The sequence below is a fragment of the Glycine max genome, chromosome 18 (assembly GCF_000004515.6).
Source record: "Glycine max cultivar Williams 82 chromosome 18, Glycine_max_v4.0, whole genome shotgun sequence".
NCBI lineage: Eukaryota > Viridiplantae > Streptophyta > Magnoliopsida > Fabales > Fabaceae > Glycine > Glycine max.
This window is the reverse complement of record NC_038254.2, coordinates 46462067-46486170: the sequence shown is the minus strand read 5'-3', so window position 1 is coordinate 46486170 and position 24104 is coordinate 46462067. Positions and strand designations below refer to the sequence as shown.

Below are 24104 nucleotides of genomic sequence, written 5' to 3'. Positions count from 1 at the left end.
TTCTTAATTTAACTATAGTTTTAAACTTAATTTAACTATGCTATAAAAAAAACTTATTAATCACAGTTTTAACTGTGTATATATCCTAAAAAAACTGTATATATATCAATTTTACTTTAACTTAAACTTTAAGAGACATTTACTACAAAAGAAAAAACCTTTAAGAGATATTTAATGATAAAAATATAATAAAATTAAATTAAATGTATTGAACTATAAAAAAAAATATAAAGTTTTATCCACCCTAAATGAACTATCTATATGCTTAACTTTAAAAAAATTACAATAACCATTTTCCAAAATCATGAAACTCTCAATTGGAAGGATGGAGTATTGGAGAATTGGATCACTTTTTAAGAAGAAGAAAAATCATTTGATTCAATTAATTGAGTTTTCTTAAATCATCATTCAATCAATTTTGAAAAACAAAGGAATTAGGAAGTTACTATTAGCACCACCAAGAGTTGTGAAAATTCTCTTTCGTGTCTACTCACCAAATCCTACACCCTCTCAAACTTCTCATTCTGCCACCCCACCCTTGTCCTTCAACATTGTTGTGCACACCCACATCGCACAAATCCACTTGCGACCCCCTCTGAGCAACCATTCAACCCATCACCACCACACCATCTCAGTCCAGATCTGAATCAGCGACCCAGTGTTGACAGCACATAGAGCCAACATAGTCCCAATGCGTCTCACATCGCTCCTAACTCTAGATCCGCATGTGTGCAACCTATTGGCCTAGACACCACTACGTCGTCGCAACACCACCTATGCACTTTCGTTTGGGCCATTGTTCACCCTCACCACCACTATGTCCAAACACCTTTGATTTGCATCAACCAAGATCGATCAACCCAAATCTTCACCACCATCATTAGATTTAGGTACTTTCTCTGTTGTTTGTCTTATGATAAGGAAGTTTCTCTTGCTTATGATGAGGCTATGTTTGGCATGTTGTTTGCATGTATCAACATTTTCATGTGTATGGCTGAACAATGGTTTCAACAAAAATGTAACTCCAATTTGAATATATACGGAATCAGCTTTTTGTTGTTGTAATATAAGAGTGTAAAAAATATGTAACAAAATAGGTTTCCATGTATATTAAATAAAACAAAATCTTGTTTATGTTACTTTTTTACATCCTTTATTTCAACGTCGAAAATACAATTCAGTAGTAAAAAATTTTGTCACCCCAAACAACACAACAAAAGTATGATTTTGTTGGACATGCACAATGAATTTGTACTACTATTGCATTGCTTATTTCCACACCCCCTAACATTGCAACTGAAGTATGCTTTTGTTGTAAAATGTACAATGAAATCATACTTCCATGGAGAAGGGTATTTTTGGAAAATAAAAAAGTCACCCATGTTGGTGATGCCAATAGCAATGCCAAAGGTATTAATACATGAATAAACTAAGACACAGAATCATTCGGGTTGATTTGGGCCATGTAACTAAATAACTAGTTTGGAGCAATTGTACCTGCAACAGTAGTGAAATATACTAGGCTTTTTGTATTAATAGAAGCTACTAAATATTATGATACACTTCTGAAATGAAATGGCAGTAACGTCACGCAGACTAAGAAGAGAACTAGAACCAGAGGGATAGAGACGCAACAAGGAAATTAGAGGAAGAACAGAGGTATCAGAGAGAAGATTTCTATTCTTCATGCTCCTTTCACTTCTTCGTAACAAATTCCTTATATAGCACATTCGGCCTCTTAATTCGCATGCTTTGCCTGCCTCTTGCATCAGCTGACACATGTCCATTCTCCCTAACCAGCTTTGGCGCCAATCTCTTTATCTCTCCCTCGCATGTTACATTACCCTTCCATTTAAGAACAACCTTGTCCTCAAAGTTGAACTGAGGATAAGTTGTCCCCACCCAAGTAACATCTTCCCATGTGGCTTCCTCTAGACTTGCAAGCTCCCATTGAATCAACACCTACTTCACTTGTGTTGAACCTCTAAGTATAACCCTTGAATTCATCACTGCTATGGGTTGTACTATTGGACCATTAGCACTCATTGTAAGTGGTAATGGTAAGTAAGGTTGCTTTGAACTACCAACAAACTTTTTCAACACCGAAATATGAAGCACCGGATGTATACAAGTTGTTTCAGTCAACTTTAACTTGTATGCCACTGCTCCAATTCGCTCAATCACTTCAAATGGGCCAAAGTACTTCATACCAAGTTTTTGATTTTTCCTCAAAGCCACTGAATGTTGTCTAATGGTTGCAACTTTACTAAAGCCAATTCTCCAATTTCTAACTTATAATCCATTCTCTTCTTATCGGCATTCTGCTTCATGTAATTTTGAGCTCTTAGCAGATTGAGTTTCAACTAATGCAACAAGGTATCCCTAGCAGTCAATGATTCTTGTATAGAGGTTGGATCCTTTGAATTGCACTCATAAGGAACAACTGATGGTGGATCCCGACCAAAGACAGCCTTGAAAGGAGGCATACCAATGCTATGATGGAATGAAGTATTGTACCCTAATTGAGCCCAAGGAAGCATATCAAACCATGCTTTAGGATAATCAAACACAAAGCATCTCAAATACATTTCCAGTGTCTTACTCAACACCTTAGTTTGGTCATCCGATTGAGGGTGATAAGCAGAACTCATGGCCAAAGTTGTGCCTTGTACTTTGAACAACTGCTGCCAAAATGAACTGATGAAAACACGATCTCTATCAGAGAAAATTGTCTTAGGAAACCCATGCATTTTAACAATATTAGCAATAAAAGCATCTTCCACAATCTTACTATTAAAAGTAGCTTTAAGTGCTATGAAATGAGCAAATTTTGAAAGTTTTTCCACCACAACTAAGATAGTAGAGTAACCATGTGAAAATGGCAAATTAGTGATGAAATCCATAGCAATATCCTCCCAAATTCTCTAGGGAATAAGCAGTGGGTGTAATAATCCTGCTGGCAACGCTTGTTCTACTTTAGTTCGTTGGCAAATAGTGCATTCTCTCACAAAATCCCTTATGTCTTGCTGCATTTTTGGCCAATAAAACTGCTTACATATCCTAGATACTGACTTGGTGACTCCCTCATGACCACCAATCTTTGAAGCATGAAACTCCTGCATAATCTGCTGTTTTAATGCTTGATTCTCAGGAATCATCATTCTGCCCTTCCAAAATAACAACCCATCCTTCACTATATACTCAGTGCCTTTCATAGTACCTTCCCTGCATTGCTTATATATTGCAGCCAAATTATCATCCTCTTGTAACAATTCAACTACCTAATTCATCCATACCCCTACTGCCTCAGACCAAGCCATCAATAAACTTCTTGATAAGGCATCAGCAGGTATATTCTCTCTACCCGGCTTATATTGAATAAAAAAGTCATATCCCAAAAATTTGGGAAGCCACTGTTGTTGCTTCGGAGTTTGCAATCGTTGTTCTAACAACTCCTTTAAACTCTTCTAATCAGTTATGATAATGAATTTATGGTCCAACAAATAATGCCAAAACTTAGCCAATGCTTGAGTAATAGCATAAAATTCTCTAATGTAGGCAGATTGTTTTTGCATTCTAGATGACAATTTTTTTGAAAAATATGCTATTGGGTGCTCAACTTGACTCAAAACTGCCCTAATTCCAATTCCTGAGGCATCAGTATCTAACATAAAGGGTTCTTTGAAATTCGGAATTGCTAAGACTGGAGCTGAAGTCATAGCCTCCTTCAATTGATTAACTGCATTAGTGGTGCATGCAGACCACTTAAATGAATCCTTCTTTAAAAGATCAGTTAAAGGTGTTGCTATTGTAGCATAACCTTTCACAAACCTCCTGTAATAACCTGTCAAGCCTAAAAATCCTCTCAACTACTTGAGAGATGTAGGTAATGGCCAATTCAACACCGCTTGCAGTTTTGTTGTTTCCATAGCTACACCAACTCCTAAAAGAGTGTGACCTAAATAATCAATTTCTCTAACTCCAAATGCACATTTTGAGAATCTAGCAAATAAATGGTGTTGCTTCAAGGTATTTAGCACCACTTCCAAATGAGACAAATGATCCTTCCAGTTAGAACTGAGTATAAGGATGTCATAAAAAAAAAAAACCAAAACAAATCTCCTCAATGCTCCTTTGAAAATATCACTCATCAAACTTTGAAAAGTTATCGGTGCATTGGTCAAGCCAAAAGGCATAACCAACCACTCAAAGTGCCCATGGTGTGTTCTAAAAGCAGTCTTGTATCTATCTTCAGGATTAAAAAGAATTTGGTGATAGCCAGATTTGAAATCTAACTTAGAAAAAAAAACCGCTTCATATAATTCATCAATCAATTCATCAACAGTTGGAATTGGAAATGTGTCTTTGATAGTGATGGAATTTAGTGCTCCATAATCCGTGCATACTCTCCATGATCCATCTTTCTTCTTGACCAAGATTATTGGAAATGAGAATGGGTTTTTACTTGGATGAATAATTCCTTCTTCTAGCATACCATTCACTAACTTTTCAATTTCCTCCTTTTGACTGTGAGGATACCTGTAAGGTTTGACCTTAACAAGTTGAGAGCCTTCAACAAATGGAATATAATGATCATGAAACCTTGGAGGGGGTAATGAAGTAGGAGTTCCAAACACAACACTATTGTTGGACAAGTGGCCTTAATAACTTTAGCAGGATAGGCTTAAAATGCAGAAGAAGAAGCAACAACCAATTTAATAATGTTTTTTAAACATGCAAGACAAAATTGATTGCAATAAAATAAATGAGATAAGGGAAGAGAGAAATGCAACCTCGATTTATACCGGTTTGGCCACTTCCCGTGCCTACGTCCAGTCCTCAAGCAACCCACTTGAGATTTTCCACTCTCTTTATAAAACTCCTTTTACAAAGTCTGAACCACACAGGGACAACCCTTCCCTTGTGTTCAGGAATCCTTACAACTTAAGAGAGCCTCGATCTCTTAAACAATTTCCTTTGAATAAGAAGAATAAGAAGTTTCTCTCTTTAAGAGAAGAATATTACAATTGAAGATCAATCAAGATTCCTTATTGAATATGCAAGTGTTTGACCAAGGAATCTTTTTGAGAGGATAAGACATTTCAGTTCAGAAAAACTCTCTTGGAAAATTCGTGTCCCAAGTCACCTATATATAGGCCTTTGATGGTCATTCAAAATCATTTGAAAATATGTGACTGTTGGGAGTTATTTTAGAAAATTTCTCACTGGTAATCGATTACCAGAGAGTAAATATATCTTTTAAAAACTTTTGAGAAAAACCTTTGGCCATAACTTATGCATCATCAATTTGGAAACTTCTTTCTAAGACTCTAGAGACTAACTTCATCATTTATCTTGGATTTCTTGGAGTCTTGTTTTGGATCAAACTTGAGAAGCGCGTTTCTTTGGCATCATCAAAACATCATGATATCTTTGCTTCTACAACTATAAGAATGGAGAAGCAATGCCAATTCAAGTTCCATATCATTGGGCAATTCCACTATGGGAATTTGCATTGAATTAGGCTCAATTAACTGCATGGTGAATATCTCAACAATAGCATATGTATTCAACATTCTCCTAATGTGATGTAATTGAGCCTGGTAGGAATCATATCAGTTTCTCCTTCTAAAGTGGTGAACTTACCATCATACATAAACTTCAATTGCAACTTATCATAGTTTGCAATATGAGGACCAATAGTTTTCAACCAACTAGATCCCAAGATGAGATCAGCTCCTGATATGGGTAATAAAAACACAGGTAATTGGAACCTGGCATTTTTGGCCTTGATAGTCAACTTGCTGACCACGCCTTCAGCAGCCATGTAATTTCCATTCCCCACCATGACCTTAAAAGAAGGTGTTGGTTCCACAGGTAGCTTAAGGACTTTAGCAACTTTTGGCTGTAAAAAATTGTCCGAACTGCCTCCATCCACCAAAACCTTAACTGGAAGCTTATCAATATAGGTCGTAAACATGATTGTGCCTACACCCCTACCACCCTTCAATGCATTCAGTGATAAGTGATGATCTTCAAGAATCACCTCTGCATTACCATCCACATTATCAATTATGTCTTTACTATCATGACCTTCAAGCTCAACATCATCACTCTCAGTTTGTAGCAATAAAATTTGTCTATTAGGACACTTATGAGTGAATGAAAACTTCTCATTGCAAAAATAACAAAGGTCTTTCTCTCTTCAGAATTGCATTTCAGCAGGACTAATTTTCTTAACAGAAGTGTTTCAAACAGGAGGCACATTGGGTGTGGGAAGTAAAGGAGGTAAATTGTTTCTAGGTTGATTTTTTTTGTACATTATTATGATGATTTGAAGAAGACAAGGTGGAATATCTAGGTGAAAATTGTGTAGAATGAGTAACAGACATTGTAACATACTTCTCCTCATACAATTTAGCTAAAGAAACAGCACGCAACAAAATCATTAGGAGCTTGAGCAACAACATCACTACGAATGTCTTTGTTCAATCCACTAATAAAACAATTACGCAAAGCCTCAGGAGTCAAACCTTCATATCTATTAGCTAATGCCATAAACTTCAAATAATAATTAGCAATTGTACCAAATTGTTGAAGTTTGAATAATTCTGCCATGGGACAATTGAACAGTGAAGGACCAAATTGTGTTTCCAGAGCACGTGTTAACTCAGCCCAGGTGCTCACAACTTGCATCCGCTACAACATCTTAAACCAGGGAATCACATCCTTCTGAAAATGAATAGAAGCAATATCAACTCGATCCAGATCTGGAGTGCTATGATAATTGAAGAACTTCTCTTCTTTGAAGATCCACTCCAAGACTGGTGTATTGCCATCAAAATGCGGAAAACCCAAAGAAATGTCTCGAACTGCAGAAACTGTCGCAATCGAAGTAACCGAAACGCCGTTAGACGAACCTGGAGTGCCACGATTTGATTTCGAACCACCAATGGTATGAGATTGACTTTGAATCAACAAATCGATAGATCGTTGCGTGAGATCCATCCGAGCTTGGTTTGAAGCTTGAAGTTCATCGAAGCGGTCCTGTAATTTTTTATCACGAGTACGTTGATCCTCCATCCATGTTTGAATAGCTGAAACTTGAGACTGGAGATGTTGTAACCGTGTGCGGTCGTTGTGCTTAGCCATTGATGACAATGATGTTAGACAAGTGACCTCAGAAATTTTAAGAAGGGAGATTTGAATTAAGATTTCATTGACTATTCCTAATTGAAAATATCGTTTTCTTAGATATTCCCTAGATTCAATTATTTCTTTAATTATAAGTTACTTGAATAATAAATAAGGAGAAGTAACTTTAAAGAAATATAAACACAACAGAAAGTAAAAGAGATTAAGGAAAGAGAGAATGCAAAATCGGATTTATACTGGTTTAGCCACAACCCGTGCCTACATCCAGTCCTCAAGTAAATCCCACTTGAGAGTTTCCACTCCTTGTAAAATTCTTTACAAGCAATGGACCCCAAAGGATGTTGGTACCTTGTGTCCAGTGATTACAACCAAGAAGTTATTCCTACTTCTTGCAATGAATCCCAAAGGACGTTAGTCCCTTGTGTCCAGTGATAACAACCAAGAAGTTATACTCACTTCTTGCAATGAACCCAAAAGACGTTGGTCTTTTGTCTCTAGTGATCAACCAAGAAGCAAATCCCGCTTCTTGCAATGAACCCAAGGAATGTTGGTCCCTTGTGTTCAGTGTTTCAACCAAGTAGACCGTCTCTTGAATACTTTTACAACCAAGAGTCGATCTCTTGAAAAGCTTTTTGTAAGAATGGAGAAGAGGAAGAAAATAGAATAGCACAAGTTTTTGTCCAATGAACTTTTCTTGAAAAAGCAAGTGTTGAACAAAAAATTTTAAAAAGATGTTGAGAATAATCATTTTGAAATTCGTGTCATGGTCACATATTTATAGCCATTTGATGGCTCTTGAAGAAATCATGTTAAAAGTTGTGACTCTTGACAATTTCTTCAAAATCAGTCACTGGTAATCGATTATCATAACGGTGTAATCGATTACACAGTTTATTTTATCAAAAGTTGTGACTTTTCATGTTGAGGTTTGAAATCCAACGTTCAAAAACCACTGGTAATCGATTACAAATATTGTGTAATCGATTACACTATTTTGAAAATATTTTTTAATGTTACAAGACAATGGTAATCGATTACATGCCCATGGTAATCGATTACTACTTTGTAAATTAGTTATAAAATATTTTGGGTTTCGGGTAATCGATTACTACCTTATGGTAATCGATTACCAGCGAGTAAAAACTCTAGTAAAAGATATTTCTTGAAAAATTCTCTTGGACAATTTTGTGTTGTTCAATCTTTTCTTTGAAAAATTCTTTTTAACTTACCTTGATACTTTTCTTGAGGCTCTTGCATATCTTGAGTCTTCTCTTGAATCTTCTTGATTCTTTAATCTTGTTTGAATGGATCTTTAATAATCTTTGGCATCATCAAAATAATCTTTGAAGCTTTGCTTCTACAAATGAAAGCACCAATGCAACAGTAGTGAAAGATACTAGGCTTTTTGTATTAATAGAAGCTATCGAATATTATGATACACTTCTAAAATGAAATGGCAATAACGTCATGCAGACTAAGAAGAGAACTAGAACCAGAGGGATAGAGACACAACAAGGAAATCAGAGGAAGAACAGAGGTATCAGAGAGAAGGTTTCTATTCTGCATGCTCCCTTCACTTCTTCGTAACAAATTCCTTATATAGCACATTCGGCCTCTTAATTTGCGTGCTTTGCCTGCCTCCTGCATCAGCTGACACGTGTCCATTCTCCCTAACCAACTTTGGCGACAATCTCTCTCTCTCTCTTCCTCGCATGTTACAGTACCCCATTTTTTGCTAGATATGCCTCCTTGTTTTTAAATATCCTGGGATGTTCCTCCATGGAACCTTCACCTAAAAGCCTTAGCCACCACAATTACTTCCTTTCCATCCATCTAAAAGACTTTGTCACCATAATTGCCCTCCATGTGTTACTATTCGTTGCTCTGTTTTGCAATAACTAACCAAGGTAAGTTCCAAGTATACAACATATGTTATTTTTTGGGTACTTATTTTGGAATTGTGCATGCATAATTCCGAAATGCATAAGTGCTCATTTTTTTTGTCTATTCTAGATTCTCCAATCCAAAATTATAACCATGTCCCAAAAAAAAGGAAAGAAAGAAACAAGAAAAGAGATGTGTGTTAGTCGTGCGCATAAAGAAAGAAAGAAAGAAGTTGGGATGTGCACACAAAGAATGAAAGATGACGAAATGGAGGTGCTTGGGAGTGGTCGTCACACAAAGGGATGTGTGTTAGGGTTGAGAGTGTGGAGCCTAGTGAGTAAAAGAGATAACAAATGGTATCTTTTCCATTTGGGTTTCTATAGGGTGCAGGAAGCAAATGTGGAGTGTAGGAAGCAAAGGCCCAAATATGGTTAGACTAAGGAAAGGCCCATGTAAGAACAACACCAAGTGATGGCCCATGACTTTTTTCATCTTCTCATTCCCCACTTATATTTGTAATTTTTTTAATAAAACGACTCTTAACATAAACTTGTTTTTGACAAGAATCTTGTAGACATATTTAATAGAAACTACTTTTTATTGTTTATTTTGACCAGCTTATCCTTTCCAAACCCAATGGATTACGCCCATTTTCAATACCAATAAAAAAAATTGCTGGACAGTTATATAGTCAAGAAATGGACAAATGTGAGTCCCGTAATGTGGTTTGAACCTAATGTTGCCTAAGCCGCAAGTCACCAACTTAACCAAGTCATAGCTTACTAGCAAAATATTTCCTGCCCTACACGGTGTGTTGAGTTCATAATTTATTATTTTTTATAATATATATATCAATTATTTGTTTTTAATTTTATATATGTTACTATATATATAAAAAATAATTACGAATATTCATATATATATATATATATATATATATATATATATATATATATATATATATATAAACAAATAGTTTTACATTATAAGTGTACATGTCTTATTGAATTACTTTTCTCAAAAAATTGTATATGATATTGTGTATAGGGATGAGAATTGGCGGGATGGACGCAAGTAATACTTTCCTTTAGCTGTCTCGTTAAATAAATATTTATCATGTGCTTGTTTGTTACTTGCACAGTACAAGTTAAGCGGATAGCTGTGAATTTTTTTAATATCTCAAGATATCCTAAAATAAAAAATAGTTTAAAAATATTTTAACAAATACTTTTATTGTAATTTTTATTTATTTTAATATTTTCTTTAAAAAATAATTTGAATTGTTACAACTAAAGTTATTGAAATATTCTACAATCTACACAAATAAAAATGCCCATGAATAATTTTAAATAAATAAATAATTTTGTGAACTCCAAACAAAATCATCTATAAATTACTCTTTAACATATTAACTCAAATAAAATTACACTAAAATATAGGTCCAACTAAAATTATGTTCCAAAGCATATGTAAAAATAAAAAATATTTTTAAAGAATACGTACGTATCTAAGTTTGGTAAAAAAAATTGAGAATATTTATGTATTTTAAAAGAAACAAGTAACACATATCCGTATCTATAAATACCATGATATTCGCCCTCGTGTTCATTAATAAATAGATAGTGAAAATATATACATATACGACTCTACTCACGGATACTTACTAAAGATACTCATTTTGTATCTATTATATGTGGGTATGAATTTCTTTGTCATTCCTAATTGTGCATATTATTTTTAACTAAATATGAAATAATTTACTATATTTGTTTTTCATATTTTTAATTAAATACTATAATATACTTTCTAAATTTTGTAATTAAATGGTTGAACATAAATAAATTTTGTAATTAAATGGTACTTACTAAAGACACTCATTTAGTATCTACTGTGAATGAGCAAATATTTATGGGTATGGATTACTTTGTCATTCCTAATTATGCATATTATTTTTAACTAAATATGAAATAATTTACTGTATTTATTTTTCATGATATTTTTAATTAAATGATAAAATATACTTTCTAAATTTTGTAATTAAATGGTTGAACATAAATAAAAAATATTATCAAATATTATATATTAAATTGATAATTATATTACTCAATTTAAATTTTAATTTATTATAATAAATCTTTTTAAAAGTTATGAGAATTGAAAGTTTAAGATACATATTTATTTAATTAGAATGAATGTTGATTATATATTTCTATCAAATTTTCTATGGATAATTTTTTTTGAAATTTAAATAGAACTGAAAAATAGAAGAGACAGAAATGACATGTAGAATAAATGTAATGATAAAAAAGAATCTATTTGATTGAATTTAGCTTAAATTATTAAAGTGATAATAAATATAATTTATTATAATAAATTTTGACAATAAAAAAAGTATAATAAATTTTATAATTAAATATATTCAATGCATCAATCAATTGGTTATTAACAAAACATCAATATATTAGTTTTGGATATTCTTTTCATATATATCCATATATTTTTCATTTAACATGATTATCAATTCTTCTAAAAATCACAATGTGTTAACAATTCTTTTTTATATATTTTTCATATAACTAGTGACATGTATAAAAAAATTATACAACATATATATATATATATATATATATATATATATATATATATATATATATATATCAATTTGTAAAATACAAATTGATCAAATTAATTTATATATTAATATCTAATTGATAATTAACTTATTAATGATTCATTTATCAACATCAATCTATTGATTAATTAATTTATTAACATAAATCTATTATACTAATGTTAATTGATTGTATTTAATTATTAATCATATTTGTTTGAATTAAAAATAAAATAATCTTGCTTAATATTTATTAAAATGAATGAATATCAGATTGACACATGACATTATCTCATAATTTTATAATATATATATATATATATATATATATATATATATATATATATAGAGTAGATTCGCATTCTAAACTCTTAATAATGATAAGCATTTGTTTCCTTCATATATATAAAAAATAATAATAACATTAACGATAAGCATTTGCATGGATCGACTCAATCATGCTGTATCGAGTGACTGAGTTAAAAATTTGGAGCTATGTGCCTAATCAACAGTTTATTTATCTGGTTCTTTTTTTTTTTTTTTTGAAAGGCATTTATTTATCTGGTTTGAAATTTAAAGTAAACGACAAGCAATTCTTTCGTATACATTGTGCCTAGCTACGTGCAATCACAACGACACAAAATTCCATATTATAAGAATTGTGTGTATGACTATGATTTTATTGAGCATTTATTTATTAAGGCTTTGTCTATTTGACCCAAGTGAAAACGAGGTTAAATAATTTTATCTTAAATAATTATCTTATTTAAAATTTTATCATTAATATTATAACTATCACATTTAGTGTATCATCTTTAATTTCTCTTTCATATCATTTATTTATAAAATTAAAAATTTATATTTGTTAACTAAAATTTAATAATTAAAATTATAATGAAACTATAAAATATTAAAATCTTAATAATATATATATATATATATATATATATATATATTTTAGTTTTCTTTAGGTAAATTGTTATTATAAAAAACAAACTTTAGGTAAATAAATTTCATTTATTTTATAACTTCTAATTATATTACTTTAAATATTTTTCAACATTTTCATTCTAATTTTTAATTAAAAATTATCGATAAAGAGTATAAATTTTAATTAAAAGTTATAGATAAAAATTATAAAAATTAAAATTACAGCATATTTATTTTTTATGAGGTGAATAAAAAATATAAGGATTAAAAAATAATTATTAAGATTGTAATATTTTATAATTTTATTGCATATATGTTTATGTATTTTAGTAGAATTTCAATTATTAACTTTAATTAACAATTATAAAGTTTTAGTTTTACACATAAATAATATGAAAGTGAAATTAAAGATAAAACTAAGTGTGATTGTCATAGCATGATTGAATTCAAAATAAAATAATTATCTAAATTCTGTTAGTTATAAAATACAGGATTGTCTAATCACATTTTTATTTAGAATCAACTAGACAAATCCATTTATTAATGTATGTGTATTACGGCCATGACAAGTTCATCAGATAAAAATATTGCTAGTCATAAAACGATTAACCCCTTTACCGACCAAATTTTTTTTTTTTATGTATACGGCATTTAAAGCAGTTGTGTTAATTAGTTTTGGCTAATTATACCGGAAGCAGCTCGTTATAATCAATAATATTAAAGCAACTATAGTGTTAACCGTAAAGTGTCGTCTTCAGTGATGAACAAGCCATAAGCTAACACTAAAATATTAAATTTTCAAGAAGTTAAATTATAAAGTATTAGCAAAGCAACATTTTAAAAAATGGTTATATTACTTAGGAGTAAATTGGTATATACCACACTAGACTACGGGCATATCGTAATAGTAATAGGTAGACAAAGACGTTACAACCCATGTTCATTTGAAATTAAAAGTGATTATTAAATAATTTCATTTTACTCTTAGCACCGTTAGCATAAACGATCCCAACTTTGTGACTCATTCTTCTAGGAGACTTCCAACGGTTTCCTCCTCTACGATATAACCGAGATTTCACTAGCCAACTTATATGTTTCTCTATTATTAATTTTTTATTTATGTTTAAAGCTACTTATAATACACTACGAAGCTAGAAAAAACAATAATCTTCTTAAATTTATATTATTAAATCTAATTATAACTTTTTTATATATCCCTCATCTCTCATTCATTTTTCTATATTCATACATTATTATTTCTTTCTCTTCTTTTCATAGAGATATAATTAATAATAAAATACTAATTAATATTATTTTTAAAACAATAAAACAAATCAAACTTTCTCGTGACAGACACAAACAAACAACCGAGACACAACATATGTTAAATATTAATCGTGACAAATGAGAATCTTCCTTTTCTTAATTATTTGTCTAACTGGTTTCCAATATGTATATGTAGAGAGTTCAACAAATTGAATGGACTAATGTGACCCCCCTCACAAACGACGATGAGAAATGAACAAAATAGTAGCCAGCGAGAGAACCTAAAAACACAGCTAAAACATTTGTGTAACTCTCAGGTGTCATCACCACATCAAATTTCATTGGTTCCTCTATACATTAAAAGCAAGTCAATCCACCAAGAAATTAACCCTTACAACCTCTCACCCTCTTTCCCTCATTGTGATTTGTGAGTAATTAAGATATGTATATGTCTCCAGGCCAAGACATGTCATCCATGTCTAATGACAGAAACAACATGTCTATGATGATGCACAACAGTTTCTACTGGGGCAAAGATGCCATAGTGCTTTTCCCTAGGTGGCCTGAGAACAATGTTGGCATGTACATCTTAGCCCTAATTTTTGTGTTCTTCCTTGCCATGGCTGTTGAAGTGTTATCTAACCAACCACTCCTCAAGCCAGGGACTAGTCCCCTTGTGGGAGGACTTATTCAAGCTGGTGTCCACTTATTTCGTATCAGCTTCGTTTACATGGTTATGCTTGCCGTCATGTCCTTTAACGCCGGAATCTTCATTGCTGCTGTGGTTGGTCACACCTTGGGATTCTTCGTCGCCAAGTTTCGTGCACTTTCCATCGCCAATAGGAAAGACAAAGGGTCTTCCTCAATCTTAAACAATGTTTGATGTATTTGATTTGTAATATTTCCTCCTATCCATTCTATAAGAAATAAATGACAGTCTATTTTATACTGTCATTTGTTTCTTATAAAGAAGATCGGAGGAAAGTATATGCTTATCAAGTGGCATGGTTTTTGTTCAAGTTTCTTTTGTCTATTATAGATTATTTATCAGTGGATTGGTGCTGATTGTGTTTGTTCAGCTTCTTCTTCGATATGTATGTAGTATATACTGCAGTGTGTTAAGATACTTTTCTAGATTGTGTATATTGGTATATGTAATTCTCTCAATTAAGTCACTTTTGAGTTTTTGTGGTATTCCACTGTTATGGTTTGAAAGTCTTGTGAAACTTTGGTCATGCGTGGGACGGTTAAGCTAAACTAGCTGAAGCCAATTGTTTGGGCACGTACAGGCTCAAGCTCTGTAGGTCTTATCTATCCCAACAACTTCCTTGCCATTTAATAATTAGGCTCGTAGGCCAATTTACTCCTATCAATTTGATTCGAAACATTTTCCATTTATACATATATGAAGATTAGTTGATGATGAAATAAGGATAGAGTTACATAATAATAATAATAAAAAGAATTGTTTTTGCTAAGGCTGTGCATGATCTATGTTTTAAGTTGGAATCCAATATCCTATATTATTTTAAATAAAATATAATTTTCTTGAACAACCGTGGGTTAATAATTTTTTTATTTGATAAATAATATTTATATATTTTATTATCCATACAAATCAAAGATAATATCAAAAAATTTATAATAATTCATGTATCATGTTCAATCAATTAAATTAGACTCCTTGACAAATAATATTTATATATCATGACATTATATTATTTTAACTTTTTATTTTAATATATGTAAATATACTTTAATTTAAGTTTTTATATTTTTTTTGTATGATTTAATTATAAATAATGCTAAAATTGATATAATAGTCTAATAAATTAGATTGACTCAATCTTATCTCATATATTATTCTATCTAAATCATGCTAAATTATTGTTTATATAAATTACCCTAATAAAATTTCAAATTTAATAATTATAAAAGTAAATCCATTCTAACTCATTCCACTTTCGCTACTAATATTTGCTCTCAGCCAAGGTTATTGTCCAACGGCTCCAAGCTAAAAGCTGAAACGGTGAAAGAATCTGCCTTACCCCATGTCTCACATTTAATTATCTATTCAGGCAGAACTATTAACCTTTTTCACTCCAAAACTGTTAACCTCTTCTAACTGATTCTTAGGCATGCGAGAGTGGATTTTGGGCCCAATTCCTATCATGAGTCTGTGTTACTCCTATCAGGGTGTGTATGTGGAGAGAGAGGTACCTTTAGATTAGTAGAAACACAAGTACAAATAACATACTCTTTAACACACATTTCTATCCAGAAAAAAATTTATTAAATAAGATATGAGACTTAATAAATTTTATAATTTTTAATAAATTTTAATCAATGATAATAAAAGATGTGTCCAAAAAAGTATATTAGAAAATGTGATCCTAACATATATATATATATAGGCAGTTAGCTTGACCTTGAGTCCTTAAAATATAGGGGAAAAACCAATAAATTACCAGAGTTATTTTACCAAGATACCATTTGGGGAAAAAGTAAACAATTTTGTGATAACCCAAAATTGGAATAAAGTTTGTACTCCTCTCACTTATTAAGATTAGTTTTTAGTTTTATCGGGAGAAAAAAAGATTAGTTCTTAGTTTAATTCTAGAGTTTTAAATATAGTAGTCTAATTGTAGTTTTATTTGTTATTGTTGTATTTATTTCTCGAAAGGAAGATATTTTTGAATGAGTAAAGGAATTTTTATTAAATCATTCTATTAATAAATAAATGTTTAAAGATGAGACATAAAATCAATTCTTGATTGTTTAATCAATTCTCAATTGAATGAGTTCTTTTTATTAAACAAGCAAGTTCATAGTTTTTAACTTGTCAGACAATTGTTTAATACTTAATACATACAATAATTATAATTTCAATAAACGCATCCATTTTCATTACAATAATATAATAGTTTATAAGATGGTTAGTAAGGAAACTTGATAAAAGTGTTTTCGATTTAATGATTGTTTTAGAAGAAATGAAGATTGAAAAAAGTAAAGGATTTAGAAAGATGCGCTAAAGTAAATAAACATGAATTCATAAAAGATGAGAATTGAATACATATACGATGACATGTTAAACTTGTAGCCAATTTTCGATAATAGGTGATAACGGCTAAATATGAGTTGTTTTTTATAATAAAAATATCCTTAAAAAGGATTATTTAGTAGTTATTCATGCTTAATTATTAAGAACTGATGTTTTTCCTATTCATGGCTTGCAGATATGAAAATGAGAGATTAAAAGCCTAAAAGCTGAAGAAAATAGCAAAAAGTTGAAAAAGACTCAGCCCAATACGCATGCAGGACGCGCTCAGCGGGAAAACAAGCATTGGCGCTAAGCGAGGGAGAGGCGTGCTAAGCACAAATACAGGCATCGACACTAAGCGAGCAGCACGCACTAAGCGCGAATATAGGCACCAGCGCTAAGCGAGCAGAGTGCGCTAAGCGCAAGTACGCAGGCCTAACTCCACTCCAGCGACTATAAAAAGAGAGTCAAACCAAGGAAAAAAGACACACTGAGTCTTAAAACACTCTAATACACACCCAAAGCCTGAGAACTCTCCCTTAGGGAATTCTTTCTTCTCTTTCATCATTTTCTATTCCTTTTTCCATCCCTTCTCCTCCATCAGTTCTTATATCTTTTTTCTAGTGTAAGGCCCCTTATGGTTATGAGAAACTAAACCCTTAGTAGGGCCTAACAGGCCTAAAAAGCCGAAAGATGTATTGTACACTTCATATTTATCAATACAACATGTGTTTTCTTTCCTATTACCCTTTCTTACTTTTAATTTCATGCATCATTCATCCTTGCATCATCTTTGGGGATTAGGTGCTCGACAGAGGATAATCCTTAATAGAATATACAATGAAGGTTTTGCATGCATCAGTTTTAGGAATTAATCGCTTGACAAAGGGTAATTTCTAATAGAACTAAAAAGAAGGGTATCTTAATAAAATCATGGCTAGACATAGAGTGATTGCATTATGCACATACATCAAAGCAAGCATCTAGAATTAGAACATCATACATTTTATCTATTGAATCTTTGCAAAGACACTTGGGAGATAGATAGGTAAAATAGGTTTGTCATCGTGATACATCAGAGACAAGTATTCTAATAAATGTGGGTAAGATAAATTCACCTAATTGATAGAGAAAAACAAAAAATAATACATCTTAAGCAAATAAGGCATGTTAGGTCCTAACATTCTCATCTCATTGAATTCCCTATTAATTCTTTTGTCTATTATTATTTCCTTTGTCCACTAATATCTATTTAGTTATTGTTCTTTTTACTCATCTTTTACCTCATCTTATCTTTTCCTCTTATAAATTGAAAATTATCAAACACAAGTGCAAAACAATGTCCCTGTGGAAATCAACACTCGGACTTCTGTGTCTTTACCACTTGGACATTTGGTACACTTGTCAAACGGTTAACAGTAGACGTTGTCAGTGTTTGAGGAATCAAGTGATAGTGTTTCAACCCCTCAAAATTGACAGTTAGTAGTTTTATTTATGGACTTTTAATACTAATGATCGAATTATATGATTTCGGCATGTGTACAACAATATTTCTAAATACATTGATCTTACTCTAGTAATTGTCTTTCTATAACTTCTCTGCAATTGCATCAACTGATACTTCAATTGTCAAAACAAATTTTGCTTCTGAGCGCTTTCCAATCTCACGTCTTAATGAAATTATCGAAATTGTCTATTCCAATCAAAATAACTCCCTTCAATAATAAGTTCAACTTCTCAAATTTTAGACCGTATTTCGATAGCTTTTGAATGGACTCTTCTACTCTTCTTGAGACAAATACATCGAAGCATAATGTTCATAACTTAGTTAAATTTTACATAACAGGGATAGCACCATGATACCATTTGGGAAGAAAAGTAAATAATTTTGTGATAACCCAAAATTAGAATAAAGTTTGTACTGCTCTCACTCTTTTCTCTTGTTAAGATTAGTTCTTAGTTTCCTCTAAAAAAAAAGATTAGTTCTTAGTTTAATTCTAGAGTTTTAAATATAGTATTCTAATTGTAGTTTTATTTGTCATTATTTTGGTTTTAATGAAGCAAAAGAGGAGAATCCATAGTAATACACGTGCCACAGTAGTGATGGAAGGAAGAGAGCCATAGCCAAGCATTACCCTTTGGGTCTCCACCCTTTGACTGGAAATATTAGAGGAGCCGTACTCTCATATCATCCATTAATGATTTAATGGAGTTCATTTCCTCTTCACTTTGTCTTTGTACTGTGTCTAGCTAAATTTCTTAGCTGGAATGTTGGTGCATTTCAATTATGAACAATGTACACAGGATTCGCACATAGTTTTCATTGAATTAATTGGCCACCTTTTTCTGTTTTACGAGTTTGTGTATATTAACTACTAAAAAGCATTACTTCCTCCCTCTCATTATAATTATTATATAAGAAAAAAAAATATCCCAAAATAATTGTCAATTTAATTTTTTAATGTAATATAATTATTTTTTTATTTATATATCTTATTACATTAATGGCAGACATGTGTTAAATCCAAAAGGTTAATTACTGATATAAAATCTTGTTAATATGTTCACATGTCGGAAAAAAATCTATTTAATAAGAGAACATATTTTCGATTTGTTTCATGTGCAAAATTTCTTTATATCAGTTGCACTCATGCACCGTAAGTGGAATCAATCTCTGATCCAATAGTTTGAGAGACATTCATGGTCTATGAGGTAGAAAAAAAACTAACATTTGTTAGACAAATACCTAACCAATCCAAGAAGAAAGTGAATTAAATTATCCAAATGTATATTAAGTTTCAATCTTAGTGTCAATTTATTTATATTTAAAAAATTATTTTGATACACCTTAGTGTCAACCTATTTTATTATACATTTTAATTCAAAACAAAGCACCCCTTTTTTCTATGAGATTCTCCTTTAAAAGTAGGTAATTCTATTTTAAGACATGGTCAAACACTAAATATTTAATCATCTACGTGTGATGATTCAAACACATTATTAAAACTAATCTTTTTTTACTAGATCTAACTTTGTTGATAAAACAAATTACCCTTTATTTAAGCCTTCATTACTTTTTGCATCTTTAATTAAAAAAATAAATTGCAGCACTCTATGGTATAGCTAAATAATGGGATGGTAACTAATAGTTACAATTGAATTTTCTAATTTATTGTTCATTTTAAGAAACTCTAATTTATTTTTACTAATGTAGTTAATGTTTTATCTTCTAAAAGATGTAGCTAGTCCTGTTATTGGAGTTAGCAAAATTACTATTTTTATTCAATAAAAAACTATAAAAAATACAATATTCAAGGTTATGAATGTATTTTTACTTCAACTTTTTAATAAAAAAAATATTTGTTAGTATCATAAATAATATTTTTACAGTACTCACTAATATAACCTTTATTTTTTTTTATTTTATAAGTTGAGAGAGTGAGAAAAATAAAGTGAAAAAAATAGTGCTTTAAAGAAAGGTAGGGTAAACAAAAGTGTTAAAGAAAGGTATCCAACTAATGAGGACAAGGTAAGGAATAAGGGTAAGGAACCTTTAGAAGGACTTGGAGGACCTATGACAAGGGCTAGAATAAAGAAGGCCAAGGAAGCTCTTCAATAAGTGTTAACCATGCTATTTGAATTTAGGCCCAAGTTACAAGTGGAGAAGTTTCGGATTGTTAATTGCACCATGTTACAAGAATAGTAAAGGGTGCCACTTTTGTTGAGTGGTTTTATTAGCACTTTGTTAGTTGAAATAAAGGCTCAAACTTGTGTTAAAGTGGCTGTCAATTCTCTTGGGATTTGCACCACCTATGGACTTGTTTTAATTTAAAGAAATTAAGGTTTAATAAGGTGAAAAATCTAGGATTGTGGTTGCCTCTTGGCTGACCAAGGAGTTGCACAATTTTCCATATGTTTATGTGTCTTAATTTTAGTTTTAATTAGGTATAATGACATCATCAATTGTTGTTATCAATTCTAGTTTTAATTAGATTTAATGACACCATCAATTGTTGTTATTGGTGATCATTTCACTTGTGTAACCAACTAGATGTCATTCCTATTTATAGGCTACACATTTTCTAATAAAAAAGATAGACCTTGAATTTGAGTTTTTAATCACCTTCTAAAGTGTGAGAGTGAATCTCCTTAGTTACTTGAGTGATTCAAGAAATTGGTTTATCAAGGAACACCACCCTGTGTGTGACACCAATTCCGAATGAGTGATTCTTCCAACCCCCTTCTTCATTCTCTTTCTTCATCTTTCTAAACCTTCATTCTTTAATCCCACTTGAATACCATTGTTATCATCTCCATTTTCCATCCAAACACATTCAAACTTTGAACCAAATACCTTACATTCAACCCTCCATAAACTCGTCACTTTCTCTCTTATTCAATAAATTTCATTAAAAAAAAAAAACCTTTGAAGATCCATCTTCAACCCTTGCGCAAATGGGTTTACATCATTTTTGTTATCAGAGCTTCGGTTCAAGGGTTTTTCAAGAGTGCGTGGGTTGAAATTTCTTGGTAACATCCTTCTAATTTCTTCATTGCCATTTTATATTACCTTGTTCATGCTATTTTTTTTATTGAGGTTGAACCATTGCAAAAATTAGGCCTTTAATTTCTTTTTAAAAAAAACATAAACTTATTTAAAAAAAATTATTTGGGCTGAATGGTTCATGCTATAATAGCTTTCAAAAACTCTTGAAGGTAATATAATTGGTTGTTAGAAGGTTTGAATTACCCAATTATGAAGTTTAATTCCTTAAAAAAAAAAATCCCATAGTGTAGTTGCTGGAATTTTTCATCCTTGTTCTAAGCTTTTGTTAGCCTAACCCTAAGCCTTTTCCTTGTCACAAATTGGTGGTTGAACTTTGTGTAAAATTTATCTTGAATTGCTTTAGAACTCAAGGAGAATTCTAGAGTGGAAAAAGGCAAGAGTGTACAATTTTTTTTTTAAAAAAAAAAAGCCATATTTGAGAGATACACTTGAGTGTGTTGAGGTTCTATTTTCTTTATAACAATTATTATTTTTATTTTGAATATGTTAGGTAGTGGTGAACATCAATTGGATGGGGCACAAAGATTCTTGTTGGATGCTCTCAATGCTCAAATGCAATGATTATTGAGGGAGAACAATGAGGAGTTGTATGAAAGAATTGAGAGATTAGAGAATCGTGAACGTCATGAGGAAGAAAGAAGAGGAGGAAATGGTGGTGATCCAAGGCCAAACCGAATTGAAGGAGTTAAGCTCAACATTCCTCCTTTTAAAGGCAAAAGTGATCCAAAGGCATATTTGGAGTAGGAGCTCAAGATAGAGCATATCTTCTCATGTAACACCTATGAAGAGGCCCAAAAATTGAAGCTAGCAATTGTGGAATTCTCATATTATGCTCTTGTGTGGTGGAACAAATTGAAAAGGGAGAGAGCTAGAAATGAGGAGCCTTTGGTGGAAACTTGGGTTGAGATGAAACGGATCATGAGGAAGCGGTATGTGTCGGCAAGCTATACTAGGGACTTAAAATTCAAACTTCAAAAGTTGTCCCAAGGTAGCAAAGGCGTTGAGGAATACTATAAAGAAATGGAGGTGCTCATGATTCAAGCCAAGATAGAAGAGGATGAAGATGTAACTATGGCTAGATTTCTTAATGGTTTAAATAGTGATATTCGTGATATTGTTGAGCTGCAGGACCAATACCATAAAAAACTCCTCCAAAAAAAGTCGGGATGTGAAGTGTTTTCGATGCCAAGGCTTGGGACATTATGCATAGGAGTGCCCTAACAAGAAAGCCATGATTCTTAGAGACGGAGAGTACATTAGTGAGTCCAAAGTTGAGGGAGAAGAGAGTGAGGATGATAAGGAGGAAGTGGAGAAAACACCGGAGGGAGAATTGTTGATGATTAGGTGGTTACATGGCCATCAATTGAAGTCTATGGAGGAAAGTCAAAGAGAAAACATTTTCCACCCTAGATGTTTGATCAATGGCAAAGTTTGCATGATGATCATTGATGGGGGGAGTTGTACCAATGTGGCAAGTGCAATACTTGTGTCTAAATTGAATTTAGTCACAAAACCACATCCTAGGCCGTATAAGATTCAATGGCTTAGTGAGGATGGAGAGATGCAAGTAAGGAAGCAAGTGGAGTTGGATATTTCCACTGGAAAGTACAATGATAAGGTGCATTATGATGTTGTTCCTATGGAGGCCAGCCACTTACTCTTGGGGAGACCATGACAATTTGATAAGAGGGCTAATCATGATGGTTTCACCAACAAGATCTCTTTCACGTATCAAGGCAAAAAGATAGTGCTCAAACGATTGAGTCCACAAGAAGTGTGTGAGGATCAAAGAAAAATGAGAGAGAGAATTCTTCAAGAAAAGAGAGAAAAGTAAAAGAGAGCCAAACACTTGAGAGTTCAAAAAGTGAGGACAAAAAAAGGGAAACACAAGAGAGGAAAAAGATGATTGAAACACTTGAAGTGAGGGAGAATTTTCTAGCTACAAAAGGAGAGGTCAAATGGTTGTTTCATTCAAAACAGCCCCTATACTTGTTGATTTGCAAAAATTATATTTTGACCACTAACACTTTTGACAACTTTGAATTGTCTTCTAGTGTGAAAATTTTTTTGCAGGAATTTAAGGAGGTGTTTCCATCAAGTGTTCCAAGTAGATTGCCACCATTGAGGGGAATTAAGCATCAAATTGATCTCGTGTTGGGAGCTTTTTTGCCTAATAGGCCAACTTATAGGAGTAATCCTCAAGAGACCAAGGAGATCCAAAGACAAGTGAAGGAACTCATTGGTAAGGGATGGGTAAGAGATAGCATGAGTCCATGTGTTGTCCCGATAATTTTGGTTCCAAAAAAAGATGGTTCTTGGAGGATGTGCTCTGATTGTAGAGCTTTAAACAATATTACCATTAAATATAGGTATCCAATACCTAGACTTAATGATTTTCTTGATGAATTGCATGGTGCTTGTTTCTTTTCCAAAATTGATTTGAAAAGTGGTTACAATCAAATAAGGATTAAATAAGGAGATGAATGGAAAACCGCTTTCAAAACTAAATATGGATTATATGAATGGTTGGTTATGCCTTTCGGTTTGACTAATGCACCAATCACTTTCATGAGATTAATGAACCATGTTTTGAGAGAATTCATTGGTAAATTTGTAGTGGTGTACTTCGATGATATCCTTATTTATAGCAC

General features: G+C 31.9%; 1 protein-coding gene across 1 annotated transcript; it reads left to right on the top strand.

Annotated features, from left to right (window-relative positions):
* Positions 1-14178: 14178 nt before the first annotated feature.
* LOC100527849 (copper transporter family protein) lies at positions 14179-15040 on the top strand. The gene has a single exon (NM_001251477.3). The coding sequence runs from the start codon at positions 14289-14291 to the stop codon at positions 14727-14729; it is 441 nt and encodes a 146-aa protein (NP_001238406.2). The 5' UTR covers positions 14179-14288; the 3' UTR covers positions 14730-15040.
* Positions 15041-24104: the final 9064 nt, after the last annotated feature.

Bases quoted from the DNA above. Each gene is read 5' to 3' on its own strand.
- LOC100527849 (NM_001251477.3), top strand. From the start codon at position 14,289: ATGTATATGTCTCCAGGCCAAGACATGTCATCCATGTCTAATGACAGA.